Genomic DNA, 21953 nt, shown 5'->3' with positions numbered 1-21953 from the left:
CTTGGCTCTGGCTTATTCCTCAGTCCAGCACATCACAATTCCTGGAAATTAGTTTAAAGCTTGCAACAACACAAAGTGATTGACAGTGGTGTAGGAAAGAGTACCACCTGAATCTGGTACTAAGGGAAGTAGCAACAATTTTTGTAGTAGGCAAGGGAAGCTAGCAACATCTTCCCCTTCTTGTGCTTTTCTGCTTCTTCCCTTTAGGGCCTCTCAGAATTGACATGGTCTGTCCATTTAGGATGGAGATTGCTATTCATAGGGTGCTCTGCTTCAAACATTGCTAGGCTTCATTCCTAAAAATACAGGACCAGCACTCACTACTCCAATATCCCATGTACAACTGTCTCTAGAAACAGGGTCATGTACAAATACTTGTGAGCTCAAGCCAGGAGAATAAAAACTGAAGCCAAACAGATTAAATTATCTCTTGGAGAAACAACACAGAAGCCCCAAATACAACTGCAATGTAAGAGGACTCAAGGCAGGCATATTTGTCACAATTTCACTAGAATTCTTCCTGTACTCCTCTTATACCTGGGCAAAGCAAATAAAGTCACATGGGTTAATAGAGGAATCGCTTGGTCTTGGAGTACAAATGCACAGCTCTTGGGCTCTCCTCATCTGGACAATGACCCAGCTTGCTCTCAGACGTTTGGAAACCAGGTTCTTGCATCTGAAGGCCCAGAGGCTAATGGCAGCAAAAACTCCTGAACTTCAAGCAAATTATCAACCCCAGACTGGAGAAAAGCATGGAAAGGGAAGTAGGCGCTTTGGCTCAAGTATAAAGCTCTCCCTGAGCTGAGGAGCTAAGGAATGCTGCTTGCAGGCCCAGAGTTCACGCCCCTCCAAACAAATAGAAACAGAAAAACAAACAGAAACCAGTGGAGGGTAGACTCCCGCCGCAATCGCACAGTTCCTACCTGACATCAGTTCCAAAGCCTGAGATTCCTTCAAATTACAGCTCCCAAGCTCCACTGCACAGAGCTGGGCACCACCCTCCTGGCTCCCAACTCTGTAAGGCCAAACTGTACTTCAGGGCACTTCCAGCAGCAAGGCAAAGGAAAAGAATCAGGAAGATGCAGACTTAAAACGCCCGTGGTGGGCGGGGAGAGGCATGCGCAAAAGCATCTTCTGCCCCACCTCCACCCTCTAAAAAACAAAAACCCAGGACTTTCAAAGAAAATATCCTCCTTGCTGACTACAATTCCCACAATGCTCGGTGCCACCCTGCTACATTCCTGGGAACAAGTGTGCTCTTGTGCATTGGGACTTTTCTCTGCCTGCTGTGGGAGTTAAGCTCAGTTTCTTCTTGAAAACCACTGTTTCCTCTTGAAATACATAAGACCAACCAGAAAATGGATATATATGGGGAGAATTGGATACATTGGCTTTTTGATTCTTAGTTCTAATAATGAAATTGAGGTTATGAGACTGCGTTGCTTATACCTTTCGGTTTATTCAATGCCTGCCTTCTGCTGAATGTAAATTACATTTCTGTTTTGTCTTAAATTTTTTTAATATATCCCCTCCTACTTTACAAAGATATTGCCGGGTGCTGGTGGCTCAAGCCTCTTATCCTAGCTACTCAGGAGGCTGAGATCTGAGGATCAAGGTTCAAAGTAAGCCAGCACATGAGAGACTGTGAGACTCCTGTCTCCAATAAACCACTAGAAAACCGGAAGTGGTGCTGTAGCTCAAGTGGTAGAGTGCTAGCCTTGAGCTGAAGAGCTCACGGACAAGCGCCCAGGCCCAGAGTTCAAGCCCCACAATCGCCAAAAAAAAACAAAAAACAAAAACAAAAAAAAAAAAAACGGTATTCACAACCATGAACTTATACCTGTGTCATTTCCCATTGCTGTAATGAAAACACTGGCATAAAATAGTGAGATTGTTAGGTAAGTATGCAGCATAATACTTCTGCTGATTTGGATTTCACAAAATCTAACAATTAATTTTCCAGAAACTCCCCAGTTCTATCGATTAAATCAAATGAATTTTTGTTGTTTTTTTTTTCTGAATTTTGCATTTCTTTGAAGGATTTTATGTTTTGTTTTGATGTTGGTACTTTGGCTTGAACTCAGAACTTGGGCACTGTCTTGAGCATTTGCTGTGCTCTATTTGCATTTCCTTTAAGAATTTGTTCAAGTAAGTAGTGAAAAGTTTCCTCACAGGGATTCTTATGAACATGGCACATCACCTCCATTTCCCTTCAAAGAGATAGTGGTTTAGGGTGTCAGGAATGAATGCAGGAGGGATAGAAGAGTGAAGTTTAGGCTAGGCTATGTTGATGTGAAGCTTAATCACTTGCAAACCAGTCTGCTTTTGTCTTTTCATTTTGCATGTGAAAATCTCTTTAGACTTCTTACCTCTTCTCTGATCCTAACAGTTCCTCTCAGTAGCTTTAGGCTACATATCTAAGGGACCTCAGACTTGTCTTCTCAGACCTTATCCATTAAAATGTGCAATAAATCTTTTGTCTTCTGCCACAATGCCATCAGAGCACAAGCAAGGCTCTGAGAGCCAATGGGATGATAATTAAGGAGACAGAGATATGGCTGATGACACAGTTCTGCTATATTTCTGCAATGCTTGCGTAATATTGGTCTAGACCCATTGTGCCCAAAAGTGCAAACAGCACACATCTTTCCTCATTCTATTTCAATACATCTTTTCCACCCAAGCCTCCAGAGAGTTAAAGCCCCAGGCCAAAAAGCTAGAACACACACTTCCTCAAACCAAGAAAGGGCAAGGACTTGCAGTCCTGAGGGTAGGAGTCAATGGCCCTGAAGCCTTTGCTCACATTTTGTCTGCTCCTGGCAGGCACCCCAGGGTCTACAACAGTCTCCCTCTCTCTTATCAAAGAACCTACCCTTGTCTCTTACATGTTTATTGTGATTTTTTGTAATCCCTTCCATAAAAAATAATTGGGAAAGACTGGATTGGAAACTTTCACTTTTGATTTTAGTTCTCCAGTGTATGGGTTCAACATGTCTCTATTGTGGACTGGAATTATTCCTCATGAAAATGGGAATCAAAGAGTATATTTGAATGTATAGACTTCAACTTAAAAGCACCTCTAACAATATAAAGAAAAAATAATTTCATTCTTTAAAACTAAATTCCTGGGAAGTGGCACTGTGGCTCAAGAGGTAGAGCGCTCGCCTTGAGCTGAAGAGCTGAGAGACAAGTGCTCAGGCCCAGAGTTCAAGCCCCACAACCAAAAAAAAAAAAAAAAATCCTCCCTAAAACTAAATTCCTGAGAGACAAAGAATTAAAACTGGGGTGCTTCCAAGAGTACCTGTGAAATGTAGTTTTCTTTTCTTTCTTTTTTTTTCCTGTTAGTCATGGGGCCTGAAGTCTGGGCCTAGGTACTGTTCCTCGACTCTTCAGCTCAAGGCTAGTGCACTACATTGTGAGCTAAAGCACCAATTCTGGTTTTCTGTTTTTTATTTGAGATAAGTGTCTCACAGACATTGCTGACCTGGCTGATTTGGACTGCGATCCTCAGATTTCAGTATTTTGAAGAGCTAGGATTAAAGACATGATGTACCAGCACCCAGCTTGCATTTCTTTTCTTTTATGTCCCAGCCCTGGGGCTTGAACTCAGTGACTGGACACTGTCCCTAAAATTTTGCTCAAACCTAGCACCTTAAGTATGTGGTACTAATGACTTGAACTAAGGCTTCATGCATGTTCAGTAAGCACTCTACCACTGTTGCAAGACAGCCACAACACCAACAGTGCCCTGAAAGGGCTAAGGGATGATAATGGAACAGACTGAGAGAAGACCAATGATGAATCTCTCTTTATTCCAGCAATAACCTTCCCTATAGACACTTTCCAGATCTGTCCAGTGCTTCCATCACATTGTTCTAGGACTCACTGTGCCAACAAATGCAGACCATATGCATCTTTCCAAATTCTATTTCAACCTTTGCCCACCAAATACCTAGAGGTAAGCCTTCAGGCCCAGAAGCTACAAGGAACACTCCCTCCTACAAAAACGGCAAGTACTTATAGCACTGAAGGTTGGAGTCTGTGGTCATGGAGCTTTTGCTCACACCTTGCCAGCTCCTGGCACCTCAGGGTCTGCACCACTTCTGCCCTTTTCATTTTGTAAATTGAGCAAGTGTCTATCAGCCTGAACCTGGAAAATCAGCAGATCATACATCTCAGGGAGAATGGATGAAAAAAGAAATACCAAAACAATAAACAGGAAAATGCCTAAGAAATAGCAAAAAGAGTGCTATTTCCCCAGCTGAATTCCTGCAGGTAATGGAGAAGTGATACAGCTAAGCCTGCATGGTGGAGTGACCAATACCAGATATCTGACCCGGAAGCTGCATAATACCTAAGCTTAAATTATTGAGGGCAAGGTTCCTCAAATATGTTACTGGATATTGGTACAAGTCATATTTCCATCATATTTAAGAGGGATAACACAGATGTACTGACAATTAGCATGACACATCATTTTTAACTGGGTCTTTAGCAAGTCTATGTGATTATCAACATACATCATTGCTGTTTCCAAATCATAAAACATATCACAATCATTTTATCTACTCCCACCTGCATATCCAGGGTACCAAAAACATTTCAAACTAAAGCATTAACATGTTATGCTGTATATATGGTTTGTACAAAGATCACAAGAGAAGCAGTAGCGCTAGCAATAAGAGTCTGGGTAGCAATAATGAGGGCAACCAATATTCCCCAAAATCTGCAGCAATGGCTAAGAGTCCTCTGAACCTCAATAGCAAACCGAGACCCAAACTTATTATACCATGGTTCTATCACCTGAACATGCAATGTAAGTTAAGGGGATTGCATAGTAAGCTAGGATTACTCATGCAGTTAGTGAGAACACAATTGTTCCTGCAAGAAGCATGAAACACCACCTCCCCACCCTTGAAAACCATACCCAGCCCAACTACTAGCATATATGTATACATAACACAAGCTTGCACAGTAAATGATACAAAACCATGAAACAGGACAGGTCTCTGAAACAGAGTTATGGGATGGTGAGAGGCATTAGTTCAAATAGGCCTCATGGCAGCAGCCAGGCTCAAGATGTCAGGGTGAGATTGTCCACAAAAACTGACAAACATGGAAGCCAGCAAGGTACCACTGATCACGTCACTACTCTGAGACCAGTCCTGCCTTACATACTGGGAGATTGCTACCACAAGAACAATGGACAAGATGTGAAATCCACAGGCCCTCCAGGGCGATGGATCATTGCAAACATGGGAATCACTGGGCATAGTGGAACCCAAGAGGGATGCACCACATCTCCTGCCTAAGGAATTCTACAAGTGTTATGCATAAGCTCCATCTTTTTCCATTGGTTCACCTTTTCCTCCAGAGGAAGTCAGAAACATAATCTATCCCTGAATACCTTACCGTACTTGTACCTTCTACCTCAGGATCTGCAATAGTCAATAACTGTGATCAATGAAGTAAGAGGATATAATATTTGTATAATAATGAGACTTACATCTATGAGCAATGAACAATTCAAAAGTAATGTAGGAAGTAAATTCTATTCATACTAGTACAATAAACATAATACTTAGAAATGAATGTTTGAAAACTGTAACCAAGAACAAGGACAACCATGGGACACAGCTAGTCTAGGAAGCACCCACTTTTACCTCTCAGGAACTTACTTTTAACTTTTACACAAAGAAATAATTATTTTTCCCTCATATTTTGTAGGTGCTCCAATGTTGCCGTCTATACATCCAAATGTGCCTCATGATCTCCATTTTCATGAGGAATAGCTAAGGTCCACTAAAAGAGGGATGGAAAAACCTTAAACTGGAGGACTGAATATTAGGCATGAAAACTTCCTACACAATCCTTCCCAAACATGATGTGGGGAAAGGATCATCATCAATCACAAAAAACCCTTAAGAGACAAGCTTAGAATGTCTGATATGAGGGAGGGAGGAGGGAGGCAAAAGATTTGTTCCACAGTGTAATGGATGGAGTCTGGGAAGACAAGTCTGAGGACCCCTAGATATGTGACCTAGACTTGCTGACAGGAACTTCTAGGGTCAGAGAAGAGGTAGAAAATCAAAAGAAAATAGGATATGCACAACAGAAAAGTAAAATCAGACTGGTTTGGAGCAAGTATTCAAGCTTCACATGAACCTGAACCTGCCCTGAACTCTACCTCCTCCCACATTCATCCTGATCTGCCTAGACAACCAATTTTTTGAAGAGTCTTGGAGGGGCAGTACCATTTTCTAAGAAACCCCTGAAAGGAAACATTTCACTAGTCCCCTGAAGCAATTAATAAAAGAAAGGCAAGTACATCACAGCAAATGCTCACAGACAGTGTCCAAGCTCTGAGTTCAAGCCACATGACCAACAACAAAATGAGGAAGAAACTTTATAAGGAAAGGCAAATTTCAGACAGAAATAAGCAAAAACTCCTTAAAATTTCATAGATGGAATTTGGGAGTTTCTGGGAAAGTAATGAGTAGAATTTGACAAATCAATTTAATTCAAAGATTATAAAGTTTATGTCTTCAAATTCTGTTATTTTATTGCAGTATACATATTAGAGCACGGGAAGATGATGCCAGAATCAATCAGTTTACTGTCTGCAAGTACTTTTTTTTTTTTTTTTTTGGTCGATCTTGTGGCTTGAAACCAGCCTGAGCACTGTCCCTGCTTTTTTCAGCTCAAAGCGAGCTCTCTACCACTTGAGCCACAAGGCCACTTCCATTGTTTGGTCGTTGGTTGGAGATAAGACTTATGAACTTTCCTGCCCAGGCTGGCTTTGAACGGGGATCCTCATATCGCAGCTTCCTGAGTACCTAGATTACAGGCATGAGCCATTGGCACCCAGCTGCAAATACTTTTGTAAAGTGAGAGGGGAGATATTCAAAACTTTAAGGAAAAACAGAGACATAATTTGCATTCAGCAGAACATACTTTTTGAACAAAAACAAAAATAAAAACTACGTAGATTTATAACCTCAATTATATTAAAAGAACTAAGAATTAAAAAGCCAAATTATGCAATGCTCCTAATACAATATTTATGTTGGTGAACTGAATTTTCAAGAAGAAACTCACCTAAGTTCCCGCAGCTGGGAGAGAAAGGTTCCCATGCATCCTTGCACACTTAGGACCAAGTGTCTTGTGTTAGTCAAATCACTATAACAAGCCCACTTCCTCCAGGTGAATTGTGCATTGCATTCTGGGAATTGTGGTTTCTATCGAAGCATAGATCCTTTGAAAGTGTGTGTGGGCGGGGGAGAAAGGGGAGGGGTAATCGGGTGAGGGGGGGAAAGGCGCCAATGCTACCTTGCCCACTGTTGGTGTTTTTAGTTTGCAAATTCGGGTTTCTTTCCCTCTGTCTTGCTGCTGGAAGTGCTCTGAAGTACAGCTTTGCACTCCATAGTCAGAGTCAAGAGGTAGAAGCACAGCTTCTCTTTTTCAGGGGAACTTGGGAGCTGAAACATGAAGCAATCTGAGGCTCCTAGCCAGAGTCTGCCCTTCCCATCTTTCCCCAGTCTGGGGTAGATGATATTTTAAGGCTCATGGGTTTGTGCTGCCAATAGCACTGGTTCCTCCAGGTGCCAGAAAGTGGCTACAAATCTCTGATTTTTGAGACAAGGAGAGTCAGGAGTTGTGCGTTTATACTCCTGACCCTAGAGATTCTGGTACTCACGCATGTGATTTTATAAACTTGCTTTTTGTGAATTGAAGCCAATGAATGGTAAACATTCCTTGAAAATGTCTTGTATAAACATATTGATCCTCTTTTCATCCTCTGCACTTCCTATGGCTTTTGAAACTTTCAAAATGCTGCTGGCACAGATATACTCCAATTGATGTGTCTGTTCTGACAAATTACAATTTCTCCACTAATATATTTAGCCTAATTTACATCACTTAAAATGAGAGAGACTGGCTGGGCAGGTGGTTCAGTGGTAGAGTGCTTACCTTGGGTGAAGGAAGCCCTGGGTTTGATTCCTCAGAACCACATAAGCAGAAAAAGCCAGCAGTGTACTGTGGCTCAAGTAATAGAGTTCTAGTTTTGAGCTGCAGGTCAGAGGGACAGTGCCTAGGCTCAGGGTTCAGGCCCCACAGGGACAAAAAAATGAGAGAAAAATGAGAGAGGTTTCCTATACATGTACACCAAAAACAATTGTTAAAATATGATATTTGTTAAATATAACAAATGTTAAAATATGTGAAAATTTGAATACAATACAATGCCCTTGATATGTGTCTGCCTGTCCTGATTCTTGAACTCAAGGTCAGGAAACTGACCTTGAAAGCCGCATTTGCACTTCCCACTACTTTGGTAGTTTTTTGGACATAAGTCTCTCAGACTTTCCTATCACCCTGGCTTAAATCAGTGATCCTTGTAGGGTTTCTTCATGTCCATCCCAGGGACTTGTGACAGGCACATGAGAAAGATTATTATAAGGTTTATTAGAAGGACCATATTTCCCAGGACAGGGAGCACAAGCATTTGTCCCTCTTCAGGTTGCAACAGAATCTGGGGGGCAGGAAGTGAGTTAAGTACATGCTCAGGTGAGTCTGAGATGAGAGAGGGAGTGGCCAGCTGTAGGGAGGAAACTCTAGGTCTGGGAGAAGCTCAGGTCTGGGTGGAGCTGAGAAGAAAAGGTGGGGATAATACTAACTTTCCTCAGATGGCAGCCTGCTGAGTAGCTAAGATTACAGCCATTAGACATGAGAGCCCAGTTACAATGTCCTCTTTGAAATTCAGATTATATCCAAATAAATTATTATGAAATAGAAAACTTGACAATTTTAAGGCAAGATATTCAGTCACTAATGTGGATATGGACAGTCTAAATCCTAAAACAAACAGAAAATACCCCACCATGAAATTTGTAACAGTCCTCATCTTAAGTATTGTGAATGTGAACACTTAGCCTATAATAAATTCACTTTAAGTTATTCAAAGTAAGAAAACATTCTTGTGATGTGGGAAAGCCCAGTAGTAATGTGCAAACACTGCTTTTAAAGGATTCATATGGTCTTTCCTATCAAAAACTACCTCACTGAAGTAAACAGAATAGATTTTCTCTTTTTGTAAATGTCACTGCAAAGTTCATGTAGTTTATGTTACCAATTACCATTGTGGGTAAGTGTAAGAAAAACCAGAACGCTGGATAAAAGAATTTCCTGTGTAATCAACCAACAAGTATAAGCAAAAGCACATACCTATATAAGTTGTTTCTTTTACATTTTATGGATCTACATTTCTGACTATTTTCTGTTAATATTGTTTAGTAACACATAAGACTTGACTCTTCTGTGGATTTGTCTTCAGTGAAGACTTGATTCAGGAATGTTTCTTCTCCCATAAGAAGGCTTTATGCTTTACCAGTCCACCTATCATGTTCTGAGCAGGAACTTCTAGGGTAAAATCACACAGGTTTTTTCTGACTCTCTCATTTGGCTTCTCTACAGGCCATGGTTCCAGAATGTTTATTCATTGTCAACAGCAAGAAAGATGAAAGGATCTCTGATGAGATTCTTTTATTTCTCACTCTGTTTGACATACCAGGTTATGAACCTAACTGTGTCCCAGGTTGAAAAACAGAAAAAAATAAAAACAGATTCATGTCTCAGACCGGCTCTGTCGGGAAGACGGAGGACACCTAGTGGAGGAACTGGAATAGGTGGGGAGATGGCAAACAGACAACTCACACACAAGAGGAGTGAGTGCTGAGTGCGATTTATTGCAGAGGATAACAAGCTTTTATAGCAAAAGTCTCCATGAGAAAGGGCAAAAGGTTACACAATCTTGCTGCAAGACTTTGTTCTTGGGTGGTCACCAGCTGGTAACCTGATCTTGTTTTTTGGATGACGAGCTATGATGATAGGCACTAGTTTTTGGCTTTACTTTTATTTTTAAGAAATACAATGGGTTTTGACGTTTATCACCAATTAACCATTAACCAGAGCATATGGGCAAGGTGCTGAACAGAAAGGCATGAACTCTAGTACTTCATAGTTACTTTTGTTTAGTGTTGTACTTTATAGGTTTCAAATCTTTTCTAAGCAATTGTACTTAGAGGGTTCCCAATTTGTGGCCCAAAATCATGATATTCAGTATACTTAGTTAAATCTGGCCATCTATCAAATTTAAGCTCATAGTGTCTTTTTTGTAACCCTTTCACATAATCGTTTACTCTTCTCCATAGAGGCCTTAACTGTCTCATAAGATCTTTCTTGTTCCTTCTTTAATAGTAAGCACCAAGGAGACCTAGATCTAGCAAGTCTCTCAGTAAATGAAAGAGACTAATAGGAAGTTCTTTCTGCTAAGTAGTTTTTCCAACGGTTGCCATCCTTATCATACACACCTGTTAAAGGCTATGGATCTGGGGGAAGTCTTTGGGGTCCTCTAGATAATGGAGGATCCCACCATTTTCTTCTGATAAGCCATTGCCACCTTCCATCTACCAACTTTTTAGGAATTTTATTTAGCTTTTGGTCTAAATATCCCTCTACATCTTTCTTATCTACAGGATATCTATATGAGTCTATTGTATATGCTTTAGGATTAAAGGAAAGTCTCCAGTAGCCATACACTCTTTCTGCTCTGTGCCCACAGCTTCTTATAAATCTCTTACAAACAATTCCTTCTGCGGAAGTGAGGTCATGAAACCCCCAATACTTTTATATTTACTTATTACTTGTCTACTAGCCTCCACAAGAGGGGCTTTCAGGGTAGCATTTAACTCTGGTGAGTTAGTCATATTCTCAGGACACTCATCGGATGTTGGAGTCATCAATACTTCTAAGAAAGAGCCTTGAATAAGGGAACGTTGAGCATGAGTAAGTACAATGAGCAGCAGGAACAGTAAAAGATTAATAGGCACTCCTATACAGTGAAGAAAAGAAAAACAGGAACAGAAACACATCTTTCCCAGGGGCTTGCCAGCCTTTCCAGGAGGTAGGCCTCTTTGAAGCCCCATTCTCTGAGGTAGACTTCGGTGAAGTCCCATTCTCTGAGATAGGTCTCCTTGAAGCCCCATTCTCTAAGGTAGACTTCGGTGAAGTCCCATTCTCTGAGATAGATCTCTTTGAAGCCTCAATCTCTGAGGTAGACTTCGGTGAAGTCCCATTCTCAGAGATAGGCTTCTGTGAAGCTCCATTCTCAGGTCTAAAAGCAAGTTTCCCTTGATAAGCAGACTCCATCGGAGTAGGCATGGCAGATTCAGCTTTAGGAACATGTTTCTCAAAAAGCTAAAGGTGCCTTGTAGATTTAGCAGATGATCAAATCTTGCCTTCTAAGTTAAATGCAGATTTACTTTAGTTTGTTTCTAGATTTTTAATGTGAGGACAAAGTTGCCCCACTCTTTTTGTGATTCAATGACATCTAGGAGGTAACTTCTCATGGAAGTAAAGGTTGGCTAGAATCTGGTCAGATGTCACATCCACATACAAACATTAGACTATCCTAATGAAGTTTTAATGGGTTTGCTGAAAAAGTGTGGTCAAACATAATTTTGACTGTTGTACAGGACTGAGTGTGTTATAAGTACTTCAATTACTCTCTGAAAATACTGTTGGACTTCTTTGTGGTATTTGTCTTTCTTGAAACTTAGTCCTTATTTGATGGTATTTATAGAAATCTTTGTTTTTCTCTAAGGTACGTACAAGTGTAGAAGTGCTGGACCATATTTCTATGTAATTCTCTATTCAGTTCTTTTTAGGACTTTTTGTCCCATCTATGATAGTTTTAGATACCTGAGAGAAATGCACCAAGTTCACATTATTGTCACATTTTTCCTAGGTTTTGTTAGACTTTGGAAGGATTTTTGTTGTTTTGTTTAAAACTATGTCCACACTAACGTGTATAAAATGGTTATTCTATTGTACTTTTGATTGGAATTTTCTCATGACTATTGATACTACTTTTATATTTTAATCTTCACAATAAATTTTTTCAAATGCAAAAAAGAGAGAAACATAGAATAAGTTTTCTAGTACATGTAGGCAGCAGTTGGAGCAGGGAGGGTGAGTAGACATACTAAAGGAGAAGAATATGGTTTGATAAAACTATATTTGTGGGTGTGTCTATATGTGTGTTTGTGTGTTTGTGTGTTGTGTTTATCAATGAAACTTGCTAATAGTGGGTTTCTTCTTTTCATTTGCTCATTTCATCTTTTTTTTTTTGTTTTTGTTTGAGATTCCTGGGGCTAGAACTCAGGGCTTGAAAACTGTTCCTGAATTTCATTATGCTGAAGGCTACCACTCTACCATTTGAACTACAGCACCATTGCTTCTAGGGGTGTTTGGGGGCTGTTGTTGTTTGTTAGGTACTGAGATATCAAACTTAATGTTCCATGCCTGCTAGGCAAGTACTTTATCACTAACCAACATTGCCAGCCCTAACCACACTGTTTTAAGAAAGGAGGCAGGGCTGGGAGTGTGGCTCAGTTGTAGAGTGCTTGCCTTGCATACATGAGGCACTGGGTTCCATTCCCCAGAACATCAGCAGAAAATTCATTGTGACTTATCACCAGTGAAATGCCAGAAAACTAGAAGTGACATTCTGGCTGGAAGTGGTAGCATGCCAGCCTTTAGTGAAAAGCCTAGGGAATATGCCAGGCCCTCCCTGAGTTTAAACCCCACAACTAAAAATTGAAAGAAAAAAGAAACAATCCCAAACAAACAAAAACCTAATTACTTGCTCATTGCTTTTGTTCTTTTATTTTTCTTTGTAGTTGTAACTGAATACTTCCTGTCACTCCATTTTCTACTTTCTTCCTTTCACTTTGAGGGTTTGAACTTTGGACTTGCACATGGAAAGTGGATACTACATACCAACCTATTCTTTCTTCTTTTAACATAAAAAGTCTGCTTATAGGACAGGGAAGGTAGCAAAATGGTACAGTGCTTGCATCGCAGGAATGAGGAGCTGGGTTCTATTCCTCAGGTTCTCATACACAGAAAAAGCCAGAAGTGGTGCTGTGGCTCAAGTGCTACCCTTGAGCAAAAGCAGCTCAGGGCCAGCACCTGACCCTTGAGTTCAAGCCTAAAGACCAGCAAAACAAAAAGTCTGCTCATTTAAATTAATCAATGATTCCTCTGGAATTTAAACCACAAACTTACAAGTGACATAAGTTCACTTTTAATAGTATTGTCCTCCTGTCTAGAGAGTTCAGGGACCATACACAGAAGAGACCCGAGGCCTCTGCTCTCATTTATAAACTAGCTGTTGTACAACAGTAAGCATCAACACATACATTTCTGTTATTATTATTTTGAACACAATGGGAAATGTAAGGGTAGATAAAAATAAGTGAAAGAAACCCTTCCTTTTCACCTATTTGTTGTGATAATAACGGATCTATTTTGCTGTGCACTCAAGGCCCACACTTGTCATTGAAGTTCTCTCTGAACTACTTTTCAATACCTTTTCTTCTTAGGACACACACATTCACACACATCCTGAAGAATTTTTACTAGTTCATCTAACAATATTTTACTACTAATTCTTCTAGTCCATAAGCAATTGTATCATCTACATAGGACAAGACTATTACATTAGGCCACTGACTTCTCTGACAGGTCCCTGTGTCAACAGTCAGCCCTGCAGGAGACATGTGTGCACCTTGGCCCATGCTGCAGGTGCCATGTTGTGCTGGTGGTGGACTGATGGGTAGCACAAATCCTGCTCTGGGCTTCTCACTCCTGTCCCAAGGGGCTTGCTAGGTTTGCCTATTGCATGAAGACTTTGGCACTGCCCTCCTCTCCTCAGCTGGCTCCTTACCAAACTTTTCTTTCCTGTACCTTCCATTTTGAGTTCTGGCATAGACCATGAGCCCAACCAACTTCCACCACATCAGATGAAGTCTCCACATCAAACTTTTGGTAACAAACATTTAAGTTAAAATGCACATATAAAGTTTTGCTCAGATCCCATATAAAAGTGAGGCAAAGATGGTTGGCTCTGGATGCTCCAGGTAGTCATCTACTCAAAGTACTGAGACCTGTATAACAGGGACTTCATACAAGGGTGTAAGTGATCCAGAAAAATGAAAGAGAATTTTAAAAGAACTCAATTCATTGAGGGAATAGAAAAAATGTACACTTAATGATAAGCTAATTATGGGAAGAAAAATGATCTAGAGCTGGATAAAGATATAAGTGCTCAAAGTAATGAAAGGTGTCCTTGGGTGGTCCCTGAGGGTCTAGTCAAAATCCTATGGTAACCTTGTTCACTACCCACTGTGCCCAGTATCCCAGCTTCTTTCCCCTTCCAGTCACTCTCAGGTGCATCATTCCAGGTTAACCTGAGGAAGAAACAAGGGCTCTCCTAACATCTTGTTCTCTCATTGGGATCAAGATTGCTTGGGAATTGGAGGTTCTTGGTTAAATACTGACATCTCTGGAGAGCAGACTCTTCAGGGTCCTGACTTTGAATCATATTAACTGCCCCTGCTGATGATATCAGAATTTTCTCTAAAATAAATATGACTTTATTTGTATACTTTATCCAGTAACATTCACTGAATGGCTATTGAAAATAATCTAATTTAGAGTTGAAATCTTCATACAAAGGCAGAACTCTTCTAAAGCCTAATTTTGAAAAGGGCTACAGAATGAACCATGTGGTAGGACCGTTGACATTCTGAAAACTTATGTAACTTAACCCACTCTTAGTGATTGTGTCTAGGGTGAATATGTACCTAAGTCATGGTTCACCACTTCTCTTCTGAGGACATAGCTTTTAGAATGAGCTGAAACTAAATATCCTGTCATTCACCCCTGGGAGTGGCCTTGAAATAAAGTGAAATCAGGAAGGGAAAAACAACAAAAATGCTTAAACACATCTGAAGAGCTCAGATTGAAAAGAGGTTTTCTCCTACATCTATGTGCACACATCACAAGATCACAGTCTTCTCGTTCAAATATATTGGTATTCTGGGACCTTAAATAATCACTACTTGATACTTCTTTTCTCATAATACTGGTTCAAGTATACTGAAATATTTGGCCACATTTTATATGTTGAGATCTCTCTTTGAAGGTCTCATTCCGCACTTTACAGACATGGACCACATTGTCCTGCATAGTATCTTGAACCTCTACAAGGACTTAAGAACTAGTCAGAAACATAAATATATGTGCATGTGGATTCACTTGACAAAAGAAACCAAAATATTCGTACAATCTATCATTACCCTGGCTTATAAGACATTTCAATATCAACTTCAATTGAGGACAATGGGAGACTTTAGGCTTAAACAAGAATGATAACTTTTATGCAGGAGGGTCAAAAAGCCATTTACAAAATATCTTCCCTTGCCTTGGAGTTCTTTCTACTCAGGGCCTGGGTACTGTCCCTGAGCTTTGGTATTAAAGGAACAAAAGTGTTGACAGTCTATCAACTTCATTCACAGCACTACTTGTGGGAAATTTGATGATAATTGGCCACAACACTTTTACAGCAATTCCTACCTAGTTTGCCTTTCAATTGTGATCTTTAACCCTCATACTCTTGAGCAAGTAAGAATCCCGATGTGAAGCACCAGTGCCCTGTTAGATCAGGAGATCTTAATTACTTGATCCAAACAGGACTCATGGTGTCCACATAACAGGATATAAAATTCATAACATCATATAGCCATATGCAAAGGTCCTTTTGCAATCACTTGGTAAAGGACTGTTTACCTATCATTGGCTAAACCACACCCAAATTCTTCTAATAAATATTTGGAAGAATGTATTGGTTTTCGTATCTTATTATTGGTCCTCAGGTTGAATTCAGGGGCAAAAATTTGTGTGGCTTCCTTTACCTTCTATACAAGATGACCTTTTGTATCACTGATTTTTCACCTTAGGGTCTTGCTTCTCTGCCTGGGCCTTTCAACACACTAATTTTATAATTACATATCACAAGTAGCAAAAAAGATAGGCACATATAACCAGAGCCATGCTTTTATTGGCTAAGATACCATTTTCATGGAGCTTTTTCATAGGATGGCTTACAAAACTATCTAATTTCAGCTTCCTGAGTAGTTAGGATTCCACACATGAGGGAGTGTAATGGCACATTTTTAATTGCTTTTCTGAAATTAAAAGAGAAAAGGGTACTTTACCAATTCTGTGAACATTAAGTCCCTTTAATTCTGAATTCAAGCAAAATGTTCGCCAAATGATAATAACAAAAATAATTCAAAACATTAATAAAATATGTGATCATCAGGCATACTTTTAATGAATGTGGTATGTTGGTTCATAATTTGAGGTATATAACAGGCCTAGGTAGGACTCCAGTCTGTGAACCATCCCTTCTCAGAAAGCATACAGTTTGTAAACATGGGAGAATGAGAGATTTCCAATGGATAGTGTGTGTGTGTGTGTGTGTGTGTGTGTGTGTGTGCGTGTGTGTGTGTGTGTGCGCATGTGTGTGTGTGTGTGTGCGCGCATGTGTGTGTGTGTGTGTGGTACAAATACGAAGGCCAAGGGCACAGGTGCCTTCCAATGCCATTTTTTTTTTACTAGGCCTCTGTAGATAAGCAGAAGGGTTGGGCTTGGAAGGTCGCTCAGTGTTAGAGCACTTGCCATGCATGCATGAGGTCCTGGGTTGGATTCCCCAGCACCACATAAGCAAAAAGAAAGAAAATCAGGAAGTGGCACTGTGGCTCAAGTGGTAGAGTGCTAGCCTTGAGATGAAGAGCTGAAGGACATCACCCAGGCCCAGAGTTCAGACCACAAGACCAGACCTCACACCCCAAAAAAGAAGAAGGGTGAACAGTGTGATGGAAGGGGTTAAGCAAGCAACTAGCTAAATCTTGCAATGTGAACTCCACTGTCCTTATCTTGTAAATGGAATCATAGGCAGGATTTAAGGATATCTTTTATTATTGTGAAAATACTGTAAAGAAGAGTTATTATTTTTGAACACTTGAAATAAATACTGAAATTCTTGAAGCCACAGGAAGCCTGAGCTGAAGCACTGAAGGAAACCTCCTGTTCACAGAGAGAGATTTCATCAGAACAGCCCACTGGGCTCATGCTTTGATTCCTAGCTTTTATGGAGGCCAAGATGAGAGAATCTCCTTTGAAGCCAACTCTGCCTGGCTTCAACTCAGTTCCTGAGTTCAAAACTGAGTTCATATTGGCACAGAAACATTCCTTCATGAATGTGTGAAAGTAGTGCTCTTCATGTAACCAAACAGCTCTGGACATATCTAGAATGACTGGCTTATACAGGATCAGGAGCCTTGGTCTTGGTTTATTAATTAAGCACTTTCTGATGTAACAGAAATTTCTTCTAAATGCCTCCAGGATATCTTTAATTACATAACTATACAGTGGCATCTATCTTGGCTCTAGAAATTCTATTGTTAGATCAACCTTTATGTTTCCGTAAAAGAAGACAGTATATTTGTTGGAAGCCACATTATGGTAGATGGAATACTGGAGTCTATTTCACAGCTAGCAGTCTGCAAGCAGCCTGTTGTAACAAAGACTTGCAGTCCAAAAATACACTTAGACAGCTTGGAAATAGGACAGAAGGGGGGGGGGGAGAATAAAAACAGCAATGAGAAACCAATCAGCACCAAGAGAGTGCTGAATTGGGACACTATGATGACCAGAGACAAGCCAGGAGACAGCACACAGGACATGATTACAGAGACATGTGGCATGGCATCTGGTGCCACTGCTGGGACAGCCCAAGTAGGGCCTAAGCAGGAGGCAGGTCTACAGGAAATTCCCAGTCCCAGGCACTGCACTATCAGTTTGAGTAACATATCAGTCAAAAGCCCATGCCTGCTTGCAGGGATCCAGCCACACCCATCAGATGGGAGGCAAGTGATGGATGGGGCATTTCCTTCCCCCTGCATGAAAAAAAGATGCCAGACCCCACCATCCACCCTGTGGCCAATAGCGCACCAGCCACACCTGACCTCCTTACTTAATATTACTGTATTATTAAATCAATTTATAAAATGTTACATCCTCTTTATCATTTGGTAAACATTCAAAATTTTGCTCTTTTAAAAGCCATTTTTCTTGAGGCCCACCTCTGAAAGAATAATTCTCACATTCACCAAAAATTACTTTCCTCTCTTGAATAGTTTATTTCTTCCTTCTTCCTCACTCCTTCCCTTCCTCTTTCCCTCTCTCACTTCCCTCCTCCTTCCTTCCTTCCTTCCTCTCAGGGCCTAGAAGTGATGCTGTAGCTCAAATGGCAGAGGGTTTTATTTTTTTGTTAACTTCAATTTTTGTGAGAGATTGATCAATATCTTTGTGTGCTTGATTATTTCCCCTAATGTCATATCAACTTTGGCTTTTTTTTTTAATTTTATTTTATTGGTTAACATACTGTAGAGAGGGGTTACAATTACATGGGCAGGATAATGCGTACATTTCTTACCAAGCATTGCAGCCTCCTCCTTTTGTTTACCCTTCACGTCCCTTCCCAGCCACCCCCCTCCCCCCCAATCCCAATCTTTCTCTTTCCCCCCCAATCCTCCCCCCCCACACACCGACATTGTAAAGCTCGTTTTGGACATGACAACTGGTACTTCTCATTGTTGCAACAGGTCCACCTGTATCCTTAAACAACTGGTTTTCCCCCATCTCCTCCTCAAGTTATACTGACATCAAATATAGTGAAAGCAGGGGTTATACTGTGGGGGAGGGACATACAAAGCAACAAAGAGATAATCTTATAAATGCGTTAGAAACACATGCATGAAAGAAAAAAACATTAAAATACATATCTAAGGGTTCATTTTCCTGACATCACATTATCTGACCTTTTCCGCTTGATCTACTTTGGCTTTCTATGAGATAACACAGGTGCGACACATCTTCCACAATGGTGTTTTATTATAGCTCACTCAGCAGAACAACAAAATGGGCTAACAGTGAATCAATCACAAGTTGTTCATCATCAGTGATTAATTAAAGAAGAGTGCAAGAACTGAAGACACTTTGGGGTTCTCGCCCAAGAAAAAATGCAGAGATTCTAATCTTTATTAATCCATCATATTTTTAATATATATTTTATTGTAAAGATACTGTATCAATTGGTTATACCATTATATGAGTTAGGTCATTAATATATTTTCTATCGAGCATTGTTACCCCTCCAAGAAAGACTTTACTATTGTTATGACTTTTTCTAGAAAATTTTCCATTTTTCTACATATGATTTTTCTCCTCTTTGTGTGTGAGGGTGTGTGTGTGTGTGTGTGTGTGTGTGTGTGCGCGTGTGTGCGTGTGTTTTGTGTGTTCTGTGATGAACCCTGAGCTGTGTCTTGTAGTTGGAGGACTCCCCATCTGCTATATCATGAGGTCTCTATCCTTTATTGGTTCTGTATTGCAATTTCAATTTTCTTACAGATCAAAGACTTTCCCATTTGGTACAATCCTAAGTTATTTCATTTGTGTGAATCAACTTATGTGTGTTAAGCTGTGACCTCCAGGTCTTTCCACATTGTTCACACTTATAAGGTTTCTCTCCTTGTGTTCTATGATGGATGTTAAGATGTGCCTTCTAGGTGAAAGAATTTCCATGCCTGCTACATACATAACATTTCTCTCTGGTGGGTTTTTTTCTGATGGACAGAAAGGTGTATGTTCTGGATGAAAGACTTTCCACATAGGTTACATTCATAAAATTTCTCTCCTGTGTGTGCTCTCTGGTGGATAGTAAGTTGTAGCTTCTGGCTGAAAATCTTTCCGCAAATACGACATTTATAAGGTTTCTTTCCTGTGTGTTTTCTGATGGACAGTGAGGTTTGACTTCCAACAATAGGACTTTCCAAACAAGTTACATTCATAAGGTTTCTCTCTAGTATGTGTTCTCTGGTGGCGAGTAAGCACTGATTTCTGGGTGAAAGACTTTCCACACATCTTACATCCATAAGGTTTCTCTCCTGTGTGTGTTCTCTGGTGCAGAGGAAGATATTCCTTGCAGGCGAAAGACTTTCCACAAATGTTACATTCAAAAGGTTTCTCTTTTGTGTGTGTTCTCTGGTGGCGAGTAAGCTTTGATTTCTCAGTGAAAAACTTTTGACACATGTTACATTCATAAGGTTTCTCTCTTGTGTGTGTTCTTTGATGGAGAGTAAGCTTTGATTTCTGGGTGAAAGACTTTCCACACTTGTTACATTCATAAGGTTTCTCTCCTGTGTGTGTTCTCTGGTGTCTAGTAAGATATGCCTTGCATATGAAAGATTTTCCACAAATGTTACATTGAAAAGGTTTCTCTTTTGTGTGTGTTCTCTGGTGGACAGTAAGCTTTGATTTCTGGGTGAAAGACTTTCCACACATGTTACATTCATAAGGTTTCTCTCCTGTGTGTGTCCTCTGAGGGACAACAGGGTGTTTCTTCTCAGTGAAAGACTTTTCACACTGTTTACATTCGTCAACTACAGAAGACACATGAGGACTATATGGTGCACACATCTTACCAGGTTCATTGAAAATACCCATGCTCTGACAGCTAGTGACTTTTTCTATCCTCATTCCTAAGGAGTTCCCATTATTCTTAATCAGTTCTGACTTCTGTATGGAGCTCAAATGAAAACTTCTTATAAGTCTCACTTTTTCCTCCCCATGGTTACTATTCATGACTGCTACTTCAGAGAGATACTTGGGACTTTCCTGGCAGGTGCTAATCACATCCTCCATTTCTGGGACATCTAAAATAAATAATAGAAAAATAGACAAAAGCATAAATGAGATCCATAAATTCCTTAATGTAAAGATATTTCCTCACATTCTGTTACAATATTTTCAAATATCAAAGCATTGCTTTATGCAGAATATATATATTTCTCTGCAATGTAGTAATTGAGAAAGTAGTACTGACATTTTACAATGGAAAATAATGTTTTTCAGTATTTCAGATTTTGATATTTTTCTCAAGGAAATATTTACTCAAATTATTCATCTCCGTACTCTTAATGCTTCCATTCTGAATCTCCCTCTATGCCCAGCACCACTGATATGAAATTATTCTGATCCTATTTTCCTCCTTCCTGCTAAATACTAGTTTAAAATGAGATCTCCTTACTACATTTCTTATTGTCTGTTTCTCTTTATGAATGACTTATCTACAGACAAATAGAAGTGCTAACATTAACTACACTGGAACATCAAATTCAGTTTGTCTCCATGAGAATTCTGGATTGACAATTCCTTGAGACAAAGGATCACCTAGTTCTCTTCCATACATGACTCAGGGCACTAGGAATACTATTGCTCTGTACAGCTCAAAAAAAACAGACCCACTGGGCTCTGGACCCAACATCACTATTCAAGATGCTTTAACTCACCTGTGAAATTCTCTTCTGAGCCTTCTCTGATCCATGGTTCTGCACCTTGCTCCAGCTTCACAATCAATATAGGTTTAGGAACACAGTGCCCTGTGAATAAGAATAATGGAGAACTATTGCTCTTGCTGGGTCATCATTAATGTAATGTTGCAGACATCCTGTTCACTGGGTTGCTCCTAAATCTGGTTTCTCAATTGTTTTATTTTTGGGGGGTGGGATCGGTTGTGGGGCCTGAACTCTGAGCCTGGGAGCTGTATCACACCTCCTAAGCTCAAGGCTAGCACTCTACCACTTGAGCCACAATGCCAAATCTGGCTTTTTTTCTGCTTTTTTGGTGCTGAGGAATCGAACACAGGGCCGCAAGCATGCAAGGCAAGGGCTCTACCACTGAGCCACCTTCCCAGTGCATGGTTTCTCAATTCTTAACATCTCCATGGTGTACTTTCCCCCAACTTTGGGTTTATTTTCCCAATGTGTGGCTTGGACTCAGCTCTTTTGCTCAAATCTAGCATTCTACTAGTTTGTGTCTTGGCTACATTTCTAGTTTTTGAAACGTTAATTGGAGATAAGAGTCTCATGTTCATTTTTCTACAGTTGCTGGCTTTAAAACAAAATCCTCAGATTTCAGCCTAG

The 21953-nt window shown here is 40.2% G+C and overlaps 1 protein-coding gene across 1 annotated transcript in view; it reads right to left on the bottom strand.

The window, feature by feature from the left end:
- Positions 1–19734: 19734 nt before the first annotated feature.
- LOC138841395 (zinc finger protein 182-like) overlaps positions 19735–21953 on the bottom strand; it is a 146993-nt gene continuing 144774 nt past the window's right edge. Inside the window, exon 12 of the mRNA XM_070042064.1 lies at positions 19735–20370. Coding sequence (XP_069898165.1) covers positions 19735–20370 — 636 coding nt within the window. The remainder of the gene's footprint in view (positions 20371–21953) is intronic.

This window comes from Dipodomys merriami, unplaced genomic scaffold, assembly GCF_024711535.1.
Source record: "Dipodomys merriami isolate MVZ:Mamm:240054 unplaced genomic scaffold, mDipMer1.0.p SCAF_319, whole genome shotgun sequence".
NCBI classification, from domain to species: Eukaryota; Metazoa; Chordata; class Mammalia; order Rodentia; family Heteromyidae; genus Dipodomys; species Dipodomys merriami.
This window is presented reverse-complemented; position numbering and strand designations above follow the sequence as displayed.